The sequence below is a fragment of the Piliocolobus tephrosceles genome, chromosome 1 (genome assembly GCF_002776525.5).
Source record: "Piliocolobus tephrosceles isolate RC106 chromosome 1, ASM277652v3, whole genome shotgun sequence".
Taxonomy (NCBI): domain Eukaryota; kingdom Metazoa; phylum Chordata; class Mammalia; order Primates; family Cercopithecidae; genus Piliocolobus; species Piliocolobus tephrosceles.
The window spans coordinates 58,896,996-58,909,969 of record NC_045434.1 but is presented as its reverse complement, the minus strand read 5'-3'; the positions used below and the strand labels follow the sequence as shown (position 1 = coordinate 58,909,969).

Genomic DNA, 12,974 nt, shown 5'->3' with positions numbered 1-12,974 from the left:
GAGCGCAAAGCCGGCCTAGCGTGGGAGCCTCCTTCTGGCCAATCAGGCAGGCCAGAGAATAGCAGCAGAGGGCCCTGTCTTTCAGGCAGACCTCATGGCTGAATGAGCCTCCCCTGGGCCTAGCACCCCACCCCAGCATGGTCCAGGCCTGTGGGGGGCGCTCCAGAGCACAGCCGCTGACCTTGTCTTTGGGGGCAGCCATGACCCAGCCTCCGCCTGCCAAAACGCCAGCCAAGAAGCATGTACGGCTGCAGGAGAGGTGAGATCTTCCCTGGGAGAGGGGTCGTCCCAGCCCTGCGTCCCCATTCCGCTCCTCCCTTCCCTCCATCTGCCCCTCCAGCTCTGACAGCAGGGTCCAGAGGGCCCTCAGTTGTTGACTCCTATTTGGAAAGGAAACCAGTAGTGCTCATTTGCATGTCTTTTGCATGTCTGGAGCACAGAGTTTCGTATCAACCCTGAGCCTGCTCCCTAAATTCCAGGCAAGGCCAGCAGCGTTCTTGGTGCTGGATGCATGTTAGAGCCACAGGGCCTGGCTGGGAGTGGGAAGAGGCAGGCAGCTGGAAGGAGCAGTTGAGTTCAAGGCTGCCCTTGCCTTAGCTACTTGCACGAAGCCCTTTTCCTTGTCTTCCTCTCGCTTGGGAAGTGTCCAGCCAAGGCTTGTTCTGGCTGACAAAGGGAGAGGGCTGAGCCGGGCATGGTAGCTCATGCCCCAAATTCCAGCACTTTGGGAGGCTGAGGTGAGAGGATCTCTTGAGTCCAGGAATTAGAGGCCAGCCTAGGCAATATAGTGAGACCTCCTCTCTCAAAAAAAAAAAAAAAAAAAAGGAGCGCATACAGCAGGGGCCCGAACCCTAAATTTACTGGGCCTCCAGGTTAAAGGAAAGACAAAGAGCGGTCCCCTCAAAGGTGCGTCATAACAGTAATACTTGTAAGAAAAGCAAATATGGTCAGGCACAGTGGCTCATGCCTATAATCCCAGCACTTTGGGAAGCCAAGGCAGGAGGATCACTTGAGTTCAAAACCAGCCTGAGCAACAGAGCAAGACCCTGTCTCTCCAAAAAAAAATTAAATTAGCCAGGTGTGGTAGCATATGCCTATGGTCCCAGCTACTCTGGAAGCTGAGGTGGGAGGATCGCTTCAGCCCAGGAGTTTGAGGCTGCTGTGAGCCACCATTGTGCCATCACACTCCAGCCTGGGCAACAGAGAGAGACCCTATCTCCAGCCTGGGCAACAGAGAGAGACCCTATCTCTAAAAGATAAAAGAAAAGGAAAGCAAATATGATTGGGTGCTCACTAGGCAGTGGGGGGCTGTACCTGCAGGCGGGGCTCCAATGTGGCTCTGATGCTGGACGTTCGGTCCCTGGGGGCTGTAGAACCCATCTGCTCCGTGAACACACCCCGAGAGGTCACCCTACACTTCCTGCGCACTGCTGGCCACCCTCTTACCCGCTGGGCCCTTCAACACCAGCCACCCAGCCCCAAGCAGCTGGAAGACGAATTCTTGGTAAGAAATTGGGGTCCCCTCCGAATCGCTCTGCCCTCTGTATCAGAGGCAGCCAGCTGGAATCATTCTATCACGGGCACCGTGGGCATGTCTCCTCTTTGGGCCCCTTAGGAAAGAGAACGTCAGGGCTGAGGGAGGGGGCTGCCCCCAGGCTTCCCCTTCTGCCCCACCCCCTCTAGGCCTACATACTAATGTCAAGAAGGAATGGCCAGAGTCCAGCTGTTCTAGAAAAAGGTAGAAGGAGAGAAAAGGAGGCTAGGAGTCAGCTGCTCACCCATTTCCTCCCCCTGCCAGAAGATCCCTTCAAACTTTGTCAGCCCTGAAGACCTGGACATCCCTGGCCACGCCTCCAAGGACCGATACAAGACCATCTTGCCAAGTAAGAACTGCAGCTGGGATGGAGGGAGTTGGGTACAGTCCCGGGGGCTAGAGAACTTCACAGGACAAAGTACACAGTTTCAGCCAGGCAAGGACAACCTTGCTTGGCACATGTTCTCTCAGCAGAGAAAGGGGGAAGCAGCAGCAAGAATCACAACAGCAGCAATAATAATGTTTGCAGATATGTACCCTGGGCCAGGCCCTGCTCTCAAACCTTTTTTTTTTTTTTTTTAAGATGGAGTTTTAGCTCTTGTCGCCCAGGCTGGAGTGCAATGGCGCAATCTCGGCTCACTGCAACCTCTGCCTCCCGGGTTCAAGCGATTCTCCTGCCTCAGCCTCCCAAATAGCTGGGACTACAGGCATGCACCTCCACGCCCGGCTAATTTTGTATTTTTAGTAGAGATGGGGTTTCTCCATTTTCGTCAGGCTGGTCCTGAACTCCTGACATCAGGTGATCCACCCGCCTCAGCCTCCCAAAGTGCTAGGATTACAGGCGTGAGCCACTGCATCCAGTCTCAATCTTTTATATTCACTCATTTCTCACAAGAATCCCATGAAGTTTGTACTGTGATATTATGATGATCATTTTACAAATAAGGAAATTAAGGCACAGGTAAGTTGAATATGTTACCTAAGATATTCAGCTTAGCTACTTGCACGAAGCCCTTTTCCTTGTCTTCCTCTCGCTTGGGAAGTGTCCAGCCAAGGCTTGTGGTGGAGGAAGCACCACCAGGAGGGCTCCCAGAGAGAGGGCTTTGAGAAAGTCTGATGGAGACAGGGCAACGGCCAGCAAGAGAGCAGTGGTGGAGGGGATGGAGGACACTGAGCTAGGAGGGGGTGACCCTGCAAGCTGACAGACCCAGGACAAGCACCTTCTATTTTTCAGAGGCAGGCATGAGGCCCCGGAGCCTCTCCCTCCCTCCCCTGCTCTCCCTATAGGGAAGCTACTCCCAGCTTGAGGCTTTAGCTCAGTGAGCACATGGGCCCTGTCTCCTGCTAACCCTCCTGGAGTGCCCTCTGCCTGCATGGGCAGATCAAGGGGCTATTAGCGCTATTCTAGGCCAGGGGGAGGAGTAGCCCTTGTTCTTGGCCTAATTCTAATCAGCCCCGCAGCCACCAGAAAAGGGAAAAATTCCTTTGCCTGAGATTCCCCTGGTCCCCAGGGTACCCTCTGTCCCTGACCAGGCTGGCATGAGCAGAGCAAGAGTCTCTTCTCCTTTCCTCACAGCCAGCTTCTTCATCCATGTTTGGGTTTCATTTAGAGAAATCCTTCCCCCTTAGAGGCAGAGGCCAAATGCCTCATGGCTGAGTGGAATCTGAGTCCTAGTTCTACTTCACGGCTGTGTGGTATCCAGCAAGTTGCTCATCTGAATCCCATATTCACCACTAGAAAACACATTCTTCTTCCTCTACATCTCTTTTTCCATTCCTACTGGCATAATCTTATTCTAAACCCGTACTGATCTCAAGGATAGAATTCTATATATATCAGAATATTATATCTAATATTATATCTTCCCATTTGGTCTCTGCTGTTCCATTCCCTTTCTTCTCTAGTCCATCCTATACAGCACCATTCAGTTAACCTTCCCAAACTATTGCTTTGATCATGTCACTGTCCTGCTCAAAAACACTGTCTGCGTATAAAATTCTTCACAGGGGCCAGACATGGTGGCTCACACCTGTAATCTCAGCACTTTGGGAGGTTGAGGTGGGAGAATTGCTTGAAGCTAGAAATTCAAGACCAGCTTGGGCAACAAAGTGAAACCCTGTCTCTACAAAAAACATAAATAAATAAATAAGCCAGGTGTGGTGTGGCATGTGCCTGTAGTCCCAGCTATGTGGAAGGCTGAGACAGAAGTATCACTTGAGTCCAGGAGTTAGAGGTTACAGTGAGCTATGATCACACCACTGCACTCCAGCCTGGGCAACAGAGTGAGACCCTGTCTCTAAAAATAACAACAACAACAACTTTAGTGGGGATAAGGCCACCTGCTATACACAAGGTGCTGGGACTGTGATGAGCACAGGAACTCTCTTCTTTCTGATCCTGCTGGATCACAGTTGGTCACCTTCTGAACTCTGACCTCTGCTGATTTTTATTTCCTAGATCCCCAGAGCCGTGTCTGTCTAGGCCGGGCACAGAGCCAGGAGGACGGAGATTACATCAATGCCAACTACATCCGAGTGAGTGGCCTGGCTGCAGTGGTGGGTGAGGAATGGGGGAATTCTCAGACATCTGAGAACATCTTCCAGCTGTGACTGGTGGATCAGGTGCCTGCATTTCCTGCCCTCCCTGCTCCAGCTCACTGCTGTCATAGCCCTACCAAGCTGGGCTGGCACTGAACGTGCCCTAAGGCACCAACCTAAAAAACGGAGATGTTGAAAAATATCTGGAGAGACCACCGAGTCTCCCTAACCTCCACTATCAGCCCTCCCAAGTCACCCTCTAAACTTAGCAGGAAGTTAGTGTTGTCGAACCCAATCTCCAGCTCCTTGAGAGCTCGCAGCTCCCGAGAACTGCATGGGTGATGCCAGCAGTAATGGGACCTCCCCCACAACTTAACTGATCCTCAAGTAGCCCCTCTTATGTGAAGACAGTTGATTGATGTCAAGCTATAGGAAGCTCCAGGCCAGGTGGGTGCTCCATGCCAGCTTCTCGCTGCTGTGGACCCTAAGGCGATGTAAAAGCAGCGCTCTCTAGTGACTCAGTGTGGGTAAGACATCAGTCAGGGGCGCAGGGAGGCGAAAAGCTCTTAGCTAGGGAAGCCATGGGGAAACACGATCTTCCATTTGCGGGCCAATACCAGATCAACTGCTGTAGTCCTGATTCCACCATCATCTTGAGGAGCAGGAAGCTGAGGGTCCTGAAGGTGAGAAAATCAGGTTAGGGAGACTGTGCTACATTTTGCTACTACTTTTATAGAAAAGTAACATGTAAGTGTGAAACTGTCACTGAACAAATACTAAACACTGTTTAGGTATTTTGTGCTAGAAGAAAGCAGCAGGGGAGGAAGAGAATAAACATTTATAGAGCACTTGCTATTGACTAGACTCTCAATATACCTTACTGAATTTAATCCACTCTACATTCCTACAAGATAGATATTATTATGCCCAATTTACAGATGATACAACTGAGGCTTACGGAGGTTAGGTAACTGGCTTATAGTGGCACAGCCAGGAAACAGCAGAACAGGGCTCTGATCCTCACTCCAGAACCCATATCCTTTCCACCGTGTGGCTTCTGAGTGTGCGTGTTCATGCACGTGTGTGTCTACACCTGTGGTTCACAGCTTTAGGCTGACCCCAGCACCTGAGGCATCCAGGATCATCCCAGAGCTCTACTCTCACTGCTCCCTACCCCTTCCCCTGTGCTTCCACCTTCCAGGGCTATGACGGGAAGGAGAAGGTCTACATTGCCACTCAGGGCCCCATGCCCAACACTGTGTCGGACTTCTGGGAGATGGTGTGGCAAGAGGAAGTGTCCCTCATTGTCATGCTCACTCAGCTCCGAGAGGGCAAGGAGGTAGGAGGCAGAGCCACGTTCACGATGAACCCAGAAAGTGCTAAGCCCGCCCCACCCCCTACTCCCCACACAGGGCAGCTCAGGACCAGAGGTTTCCCTGGGAGCCAGCCCCAGCTCATACCTCTCAGAAAGTTCCCTGAGATACACCCCTGGGAGGCTGTCCATGGCCAAAATATAGGATAGGGTAAGCACTCTGCTTGCAGGTGTCAAGTTCAGAAGAGCCAGGCTCCCTGTTGCTGACCTTCCATCCAGTAGGGGTGGAAGATGGGGAGGAGATACCAGCCCCTCTTTGCTGCCCTGTCACCTGCTCCAGCTGATCCTCTTCTGACTCCCAGCTCCCTCCCTCCTAGAAATGTGTCCACTACTGGCCCACAGAAGAGGAAACCTATGGACCCTTCCAGATTCGCATCCAGGACATGAAAGAGTGCCCAGAATACACTGTGCGGCAGCTCACCATCCAGGTACCACCCCAGGGGCCAGGCCCAGTGGGAAGTTGGGCTGCCCACAGCATCTCTGGAACTCAGGCCGGCTCTTCACTAGGATCCAAGGGTTTGCTCATCTAAACCATCTTAAATCCACATCTATAGAAGAAAGAGAAACTTGAGCACTGTCCTCAGCCTCTAGTCTAATAGGGCAGAGCCAAAAAGCCGAATAGGACTACCAGGAAGTACCTACCTGTCTGTGTGAATGGTCAGGCGAGGACAGGCAGGATCCAGGAGCCGGGCCAAGGGAAGGAGAGGAGGTTAAAGGAGATGTGGAAAGCCAGGTGTGGCGGCTCATGCCTGTAATCCCAGCACTTTGGGAAGCTGACGTGGGTGGAGTCCTCTTGAGGTCAGGAGTTCCAGACCAGCCTGGCCAACATGGTGAAACCTCATCTCTACTAAAAATTACAGCTACTTGGGAGGCTAAGACAGGAGAATCACTTGAATCCAGGAGGCAGAGGTTGTAGTGAGCCGAGATTGTGCCACTGCACTCCAGCCTGGGTGATGGAGTGAGACTGTGTCTCAAAAAAACAAAAAAAAAGAAGAAAGAAAGAGATGTGGAATAACATGTACATAAGGGCTTTTTAAATGCCTTCTATTATTTTACAGTGTTTTATATTTTTGAAAGCATTCCTCTATCAACTCATTCTCCTCCAAATATCCTAGCAAGTAAACCAGTAAGATATCACTGTCCCCATTTTCCAGGTGAAGAAAATGAGATCAAGGGACTTGCCCAAAGTCATGTGCTTATGGGAAGCAGAGCCAGGACTTGAATTTGGGTCTCTCCCCTCTCCCAGGACAATGCTCCTTCCCAGCAGTTTGGAGGGGGAAGCGGTGGAGAATGATGAGCATGAAAATTGCGACCTAGCTTGCTTTGAGTAGATGACCCCCCCACAGGGTAATTCCAGCCCTTGCCCTCCTCAGGCACCAGAGAAGAAGGCAGACAGTGCCCTCCACCCTGACCTTGGTTCTCATGCCTTGTCTCCAACCCAGTACCGGGAAGAGTGCCGGTCAGTAAAGCACATCCTCTTCTCAGCCTGGCCCGACCACCAGACACCAGAATCAGCTGGGCCCCTGCTGCGCCTAGTGGCAGAGGTGGAGGAGAGCCCGGAGACAGCTGCCCGCCCCGGGCCCATCGTAGTCCACTGCAGGTGCGTGGCCCTCCCTTCACTGCAGCCTGTGGACTGCGCTCCCCTCCCCTGCCCCCGGGTCTCTCCTGGGGAAGGGTCTGAGCAGAAGAGCATCAGGCAAGCCTAGTCCTTACTTGGACATGACTCACAAGGCCATTCAGCAAGGGCTCTGTTCTTTTCACCTCCTTCATGCAGAACCCAGACATCTGGGCTGGACACCCAGGCCCCATCCACAGAGGGGACAGAACATCAGGAAGGTCCCAGTCAGCTGCAGGAGGACATAAACAGGATTCCAACTGTTGGGGAACTCATTTACTCATTCAACAAATATGTATTGAAAACCCTATTATTGGCCAGGCACGGTGGTTCACACCTGTAATCCCAGCACCTTGGGAGGCCGAGATGGGCAGATCACTTGAGGTCAGGAGTTTGAGACCAGCCTGGCCAACATGGTGAAAACCTGTCTCTACTAAAAAATACAAAAATTAGCTGGGCATGGTAGCACATGCTTATAATCCCAGCTTCTTGGGAGACTGAGGCAGAAGAATTGCACGAACACTGGAGGCAGATGTTGCAGTGAGCTGAGATCACACCACTGCGCTCCAGCCAGGGTGACAGAGCAAGACTCCATCTCAAAAAAAGAAAACTTATTATTGTCAGGCACAGTGTTAGATGCTAAGGAGACAGCTGTGAACAAAGCAGTTTGGTTTCTTCCCAGACGGGTTTACAGTCTCGTGAGAAAGCAGGCAGATTAGGCCAGGCATAGTGGCTCATGCCTCTAATCCCAGCACTTTGGGAGGCTGAGGCGGGAGGATCACCTGAGGTCAGGAGTTCGAGACCAGCCTGGCCAACATGGTGAAACCCCATCTCTACTAAAAATACAAAAAGTAGCACATGCCTGTAATCCCAGCTACATGGGAGGCTGAGGTAGGAGAATTGCTTGAACCTGGGAAGTGGAAGTTGCAGTGAGCGGAGACTGCACCACTGCACTCCAGCCTGGGCAACAGAGCAAGACTCCATCTCAAACAAACAAACTAACAAAAACAAACAAAGAAGGCAGATTAAACAATTAAATACCGGCTGGGCCTGTAATCCCAGCACTTTGGGAGGCCAAGGCGGGCGGATCACCTGAGGTCAGAAGTTTGATACCAGCCTAACCAACAGGGAGAAACCCTGTCTCTACTAAAAGTACAAAATTAGCTGGGCATGGTGGTGCATGCCTGTAATTCCAATTACTTGGGAGGCTGAGGCAGGAGAATCACTTGAACCTGGGAGGTGGAGGTTGCAGTGAGCTGAGATCATGCCATTGCATTCCAGCCTGGGCAACAAGAGCGAAACTCTGTCTAAAAAAAAAAAAAAAAAAAAAAAAAAAAAAACTATAAAATATCACACAATGTGATGAGAGCTGTGATGGGGATATGATGGGGAGCATAGAACCAAGTCTCCTAAGCCAGACTTTGACCAGAGAAGGTTTTCCAAGAGAAAGGCCATCTAAGCCAAGCTAAGACCTGAAAGGTGAATTAGCCAAGCGAAGAGAGGGAAGGGAACACGTTCCAGGCAGGTGGAACAGCATATGCTAACTAAGGCCCAGAGAAGAAATGTGAAAATGGATACACTGCTAGGAGCAGGGTTACAGGTTGGGTCCAGAGGTTATGTGTCGGGTAATGATGAGAGGTGGGTTTGGAAGGCCAGTGAAGGTCAGATGATGAGGGGCCTTGTAGGACTGGCTAAGACACTTGGTTATAAAATAACACTTTGGCTATAGAGTGAAAAATGGATTGGGCTGGAGTGAGAGGGTATCGTAGGGGATAAGACTAAAGAAAGAGACCATTTGGGAGTGCATATCCTAAATAAAACAGAGCACAGAGGCAAAAAGCATGACACAGGGCCTTCCCAGCCCACCCACAGGTAGCAATGGGACATGTGCAGGGAGCTCATTAGAGGCTCATGCAAGAGGAACAGGAGGCCTGGGGAGTTTTGAAATAAACAGAGAGCTCGATGGAGCAAGCAGAGCAGAGCGAAGACTGTGGGAGGGCGCCAAGGTGGGAAACAGAGGGGCCGGGCATGGGCTGTGTGGAAGATGAGTCTGAGCTGAGAGGAAGTCAAGGTTAGATAAGGAGGGCTCAAGGGTCAGCACGCCCACAAGTGGGGAACTGTCTGTTGGAAACTGCTGTAGATGCTTAGCAGAGGGGAGATCATCAAAACGTCCACAGGGACCAGAAGGTGGCCTGTAACAGGCTTACAGTGCGGCTGGTAAGAAATGTAAACTCCCCCGTGCCAGTTATAACCTGCCTCCAGCAGGGTCCCCAAGGGGACTGGAATCCGGAGTACTGCTACCTGCCCCCATCTCCAGAGCCCTATCCCCAAAATATAGCACCTGCAGGTCCCATTTCTTTCTCCATGGTTTGGGGCCTGGCTCTTATATTCCCTGGTCTCCCATGACCTCCCTGTCCCCTCCCTGGCTATCTTCAGTGCAGGGATTGGCCGGACAGGCTGCTTCATCGCCACGCGAATTGGCTGTCAACAGCTGAAGGCCCGAGGGGAAGTGGACATTCTGGGCATTGTGTGCCAACTGCGGCTAGACAGGTGGGTCTGTGGGTGTAAACAAGGCCAACAACGTTAATGGGGGGCATCAGTGCCTCTGGGCCCCAGAGCCCTGATAGGCCCATCACCATCAAGCACTCCTGCAAGAAAGGAAGAAACTCTTTCTGCTTAGCACTGTTTGTTTTGCAACTAACAACCAGAAAAAAATATCTATCTGGATGGCCGGGCGCGGTGGCTCACACCTGTAATCCCCGCACATTGGCAGGCTGAGGCGGGTGGATCACCTGAGGTCAGGAGTTCGAGACCAGCCTCGCCAACATGGTAAAACCCTGTCTCTACTAAAAATACAAAAATTAGCCAGACCTGGTGCGGGCTCTTGTAATCCCAGATACTCAGGAGGCTGAGGCAGGACAGTTGCTTGAACCTAGGAGGTGGAAGTTGCAGTGAGCCGAGATTGTGCCATTGCACTCCAGCCTGGGCGACAGAGCGAGACTCTGTCTCAAAAAAAAAAGAATATCTATCTGGAAAGTTGGCTTGGAGGCCTGGAATTAAACATGATATGAAGCAACAACAAGCAGCGCAAAGAAGCTCACTGGGTTGAGGCAGAGCCAGTGTTCAGATTCCAACTTCTGCCTCACTGAGATGTCACTAGATTTCTCTGAGCTCCCATTTCTTTTTTTTCCTTTCTTTCTTCTTTTTTCAATAACAGAGATGGGGTCTCACTATGTTGCCCAGACTAGTCTCGACCTCCTGGGCTCAACAATGCCCCCTTGGCTTCGCAAAGTACTGGGATTACAGGCTTAAGTCACTGTGCCCAGCCCCCACTTCTTTATCTAGAGAGAGATAATGGCTCCTTCCTGCAGAAAACTGTTGTAAGAAAGGAGTTAACTTATATGAAATGGTTTTGGAAATGGGAACTATTATACAAATGTATGGAATCATTATTTTTACTTTTAAGATTATTAGAAAGAAGGAAACTTGAGGCTCAGGAGTATTCCTGGCCCGACTCAAGGCTTCAGAGGTCTGGTTTTGTCCCAGGAGCTGAGTGAATCAAGGAAGACCAAGTGTCAACACGGGGCATCACCCCTTAGCACGTGTAAGGGGCAGAGGACTTCTTTCACAGCAAATCTGAAGGTCACCAAGGAGGAGTAGCAAGTAGAAAAGACGAATATAGGTGGCGGGGCATGGTGGCTCGTATCTGGAATCCTAGCACTTTGGGAAGCCAAGATGGGCCAATCACTTGAGGTCAGGAGTTCAAGACCACCCTGGGCAACATGGTGAAACCCTGTTTCTACTAAAAATACAAAAATTAGCTGGGCATGGTGGCAGGCACCTACAGTCCTAGCTACTCAGGAGATTGAGGCAGGAGAACCACTTGAACCCAGGAGGCAGAGGCCGCAGTGAGCCAAGATCATACCACTACTCTCCAGCCTGGGTATCAGAGTGAGACTGTCTCACAAAAAAAAAAAAAAAAAAAAAAAAAGAAAAGAAAGAAAAAGAAAAGATTAACATAGGCAAAGGAGTTGGCATGTTCTTTGAGAAAGTCAGGACTTTTCCAGTAGGACCACAAGGATGTTTGACTGGAGCCATTCAGCCAGCACCCTGACCCTCCTTCACTCATGGTCTGTGTGTTTCTCCTTGCAGAGGGGGGATGATCCAGACGGCAGAGCAGTACCAGTTCCTGCACCACACTTTGGCCCTGTATGCAGGCCAGCTTCCAGAGGAACCCAGCCCCTGACCCCTGCCACCCTCCAACAGCCCAGGTGCCCACCTCCCTCAAGCCTGGGAAGGTGGGTCTGGGGAAAGTGGGTCGAGTGATCTGGGGGTACCCCTTGGGTGGGTGTGGGGAAGGAGTGCCTCCTTAGTGGTTCTTGCAGTCACAGGAAGCAGCATCAGTAAGGACAAGGGGCTGGATTCCAGGTCTTCACCACTGGCCACTCCTCTGCTTCCTCTGTTGGCCCCAGATGGACAGTAAGGGGAACCTCCAATGTCTCTCTGAACTTAAAGACAGGAGCTGGCATTTGTGACAGACAAAGAAAGAAGCCCAGGTGTCCTGGTCTTCTCTAAGACACTCTTTGTGAGCTTGTTTCCTCTTCTATAACATGAACATTAAGTGCTTAGCTGCCATGAGGGAAAAGCAATGAGAGAAGTTTCTAGAAGCCACTCCAGTCACTCCTTCCTGGGGCTGACAAAAGGGTGATTCCAAGATCATCCTTCACCCGAGGCCCTGCCCAAGCACAGGCCAGATGCAAGAATGGGGAAAAGTCTGGTCCTGATCTCCAAGTCTCAACATCTTAGCAGTGACTCTGCTCCCTGACCACACATCGGAAGGGCTGGACAACTCCAGTCAAAAGAAAGAACAAGGACTCTGGTTACCCTTGCCTCCACTCATGTGTCCTAAGAGTAGGCTACAGAGGTGACCAGGCCTGGCAGTTGAAATCTCAGGAAGAGGGAACATGTGGGGACTACTCAGAGGCAAAGAGGGGCTGCTCCTGCCTCCATGGTTGCTGGCCACTCCCACCAACTACTCTTAGGGAGGCTGAGCAGTCTCTGTTTTGCTTCCATGGCTTAAATAATACCCTGTAGTATGCAGGAAGACAAAAGAAAGAGGCAAGTAGAGAAGAGGAGGCAAAGTGCTCAGTCTGATTTTAGATAACCAACCCCGCCATGACCCTCTATACTCTGCATTTGCTGAGTACACCTAGAGAGCTTGGCTGTTTCCAAAAACAATCAGGGTCATAACCATCCATGCAGACATGGAGGCTCGGCTGAACTGGGACTCCTCACTGTCTACCCCAGAGAACAAGCGCCCCTCATCCATCTCAGCATCAACACAATTTCCAGGGGACCTCAGGTCTAACTAAGGACTGAACGCCACACCTCAGGATTCGTCCTTCTTGCATCTGAGACTGGCTGCCCATTCTGAGATGGGGATGAAGGTAAGATGCCGCATCACCGGGCATGCCGCCCCTGAGAGCTGCCTTGATACCAGTTCTCTGTGGAAACCCCCGAGGAGCTGGATCTGGAGAACAGCTGGGCCTCCTCACTCAGGACTTCTCTCCTAAAGAACACGCAGTGCTAAAACTGAGGATGATTTCCCTAATGCTTCTGCTTGGCCTTGTGGAGGAGCTGCTCCTTCCTTACAGCCCTGGGGATGGACTTGCCCACCCCTCCACCTCCCCTGAGCCCTGTGAGAGGCACAACTGTCTATGCCAATGAGGCTCGGTGGGGGGCTCTCAAGTGCCTGATCCTGCCCTGGGCTCAGAGCCAGCCCAGAGGGAAGCAACTGCACAGCCCCACAGGCCTTCCCTGGCACTGCCCCCCAACTCCATCTCAGAGCTCAGAGGGTACAAGCTCCAAAACAATAACCAAGTGGGAAAATAAAGACTTCTTGGATGACTGACTCA

General features: G+C 51.4%; 1 protein-coding gene across 13 annotated transcripts in view; it reads left to right on the top strand.

Moving 5' to 3' along the window:
• PTPN7 (protein tyrosine phosphatase non-receptor type 7) overlaps positions 1 to 12,974 on the top strand; it is a 14,544-nt gene extending 1,570 nt beyond the window's left edge. Inside the window, exons 2-11 of one of the 13 annotated variants that reach the window (XR_002725347.3) lie at positions 86 to 259; positions 1,321 to 1,504; positions 1,799 to 1,883; positions 3,993 to 4,069; positions 5,274 to 5,411; positions 5,762 to 5,872; positions 6,818 to 7,044; positions 9,496 to 9,609; positions 11,212 to 11,357; positions 12,367 to 12,974. Coding sequence is in view for 9 of the 13 variants with exons in the window: in XM_023187086.3 (XP_023042854.1) it covers positions 86 to 259; positions 1,321 to 1,504; positions 1,799 to 1,883; positions 3,993 to 4,069; positions 5,274 to 5,411; positions 5,762 to 5,872; positions 6,818 to 7,044; positions 9,496 to 9,609; positions 11,212 to 11,305 (1,204 nt within the window). In the remaining 4 variants the exon portion in view is untranslated. Of the gene's footprint in view, positions 1 to 85; positions 260 to 1,320; positions 1,505 to 1,798; positions 1,884 to 3,992; positions 4,070 to 5,273; positions 5,412 to 5,761; positions 5,873 to 6,817; positions 7,045 to 9,495; positions 9,610 to 11,211 lie in introns of all 13 variants that reach the window. The other 12 variants (XR_002725346.3, XR_002725345.3, XR_002725344.3 and 9 more) reach the window with 12 other exon arrangements.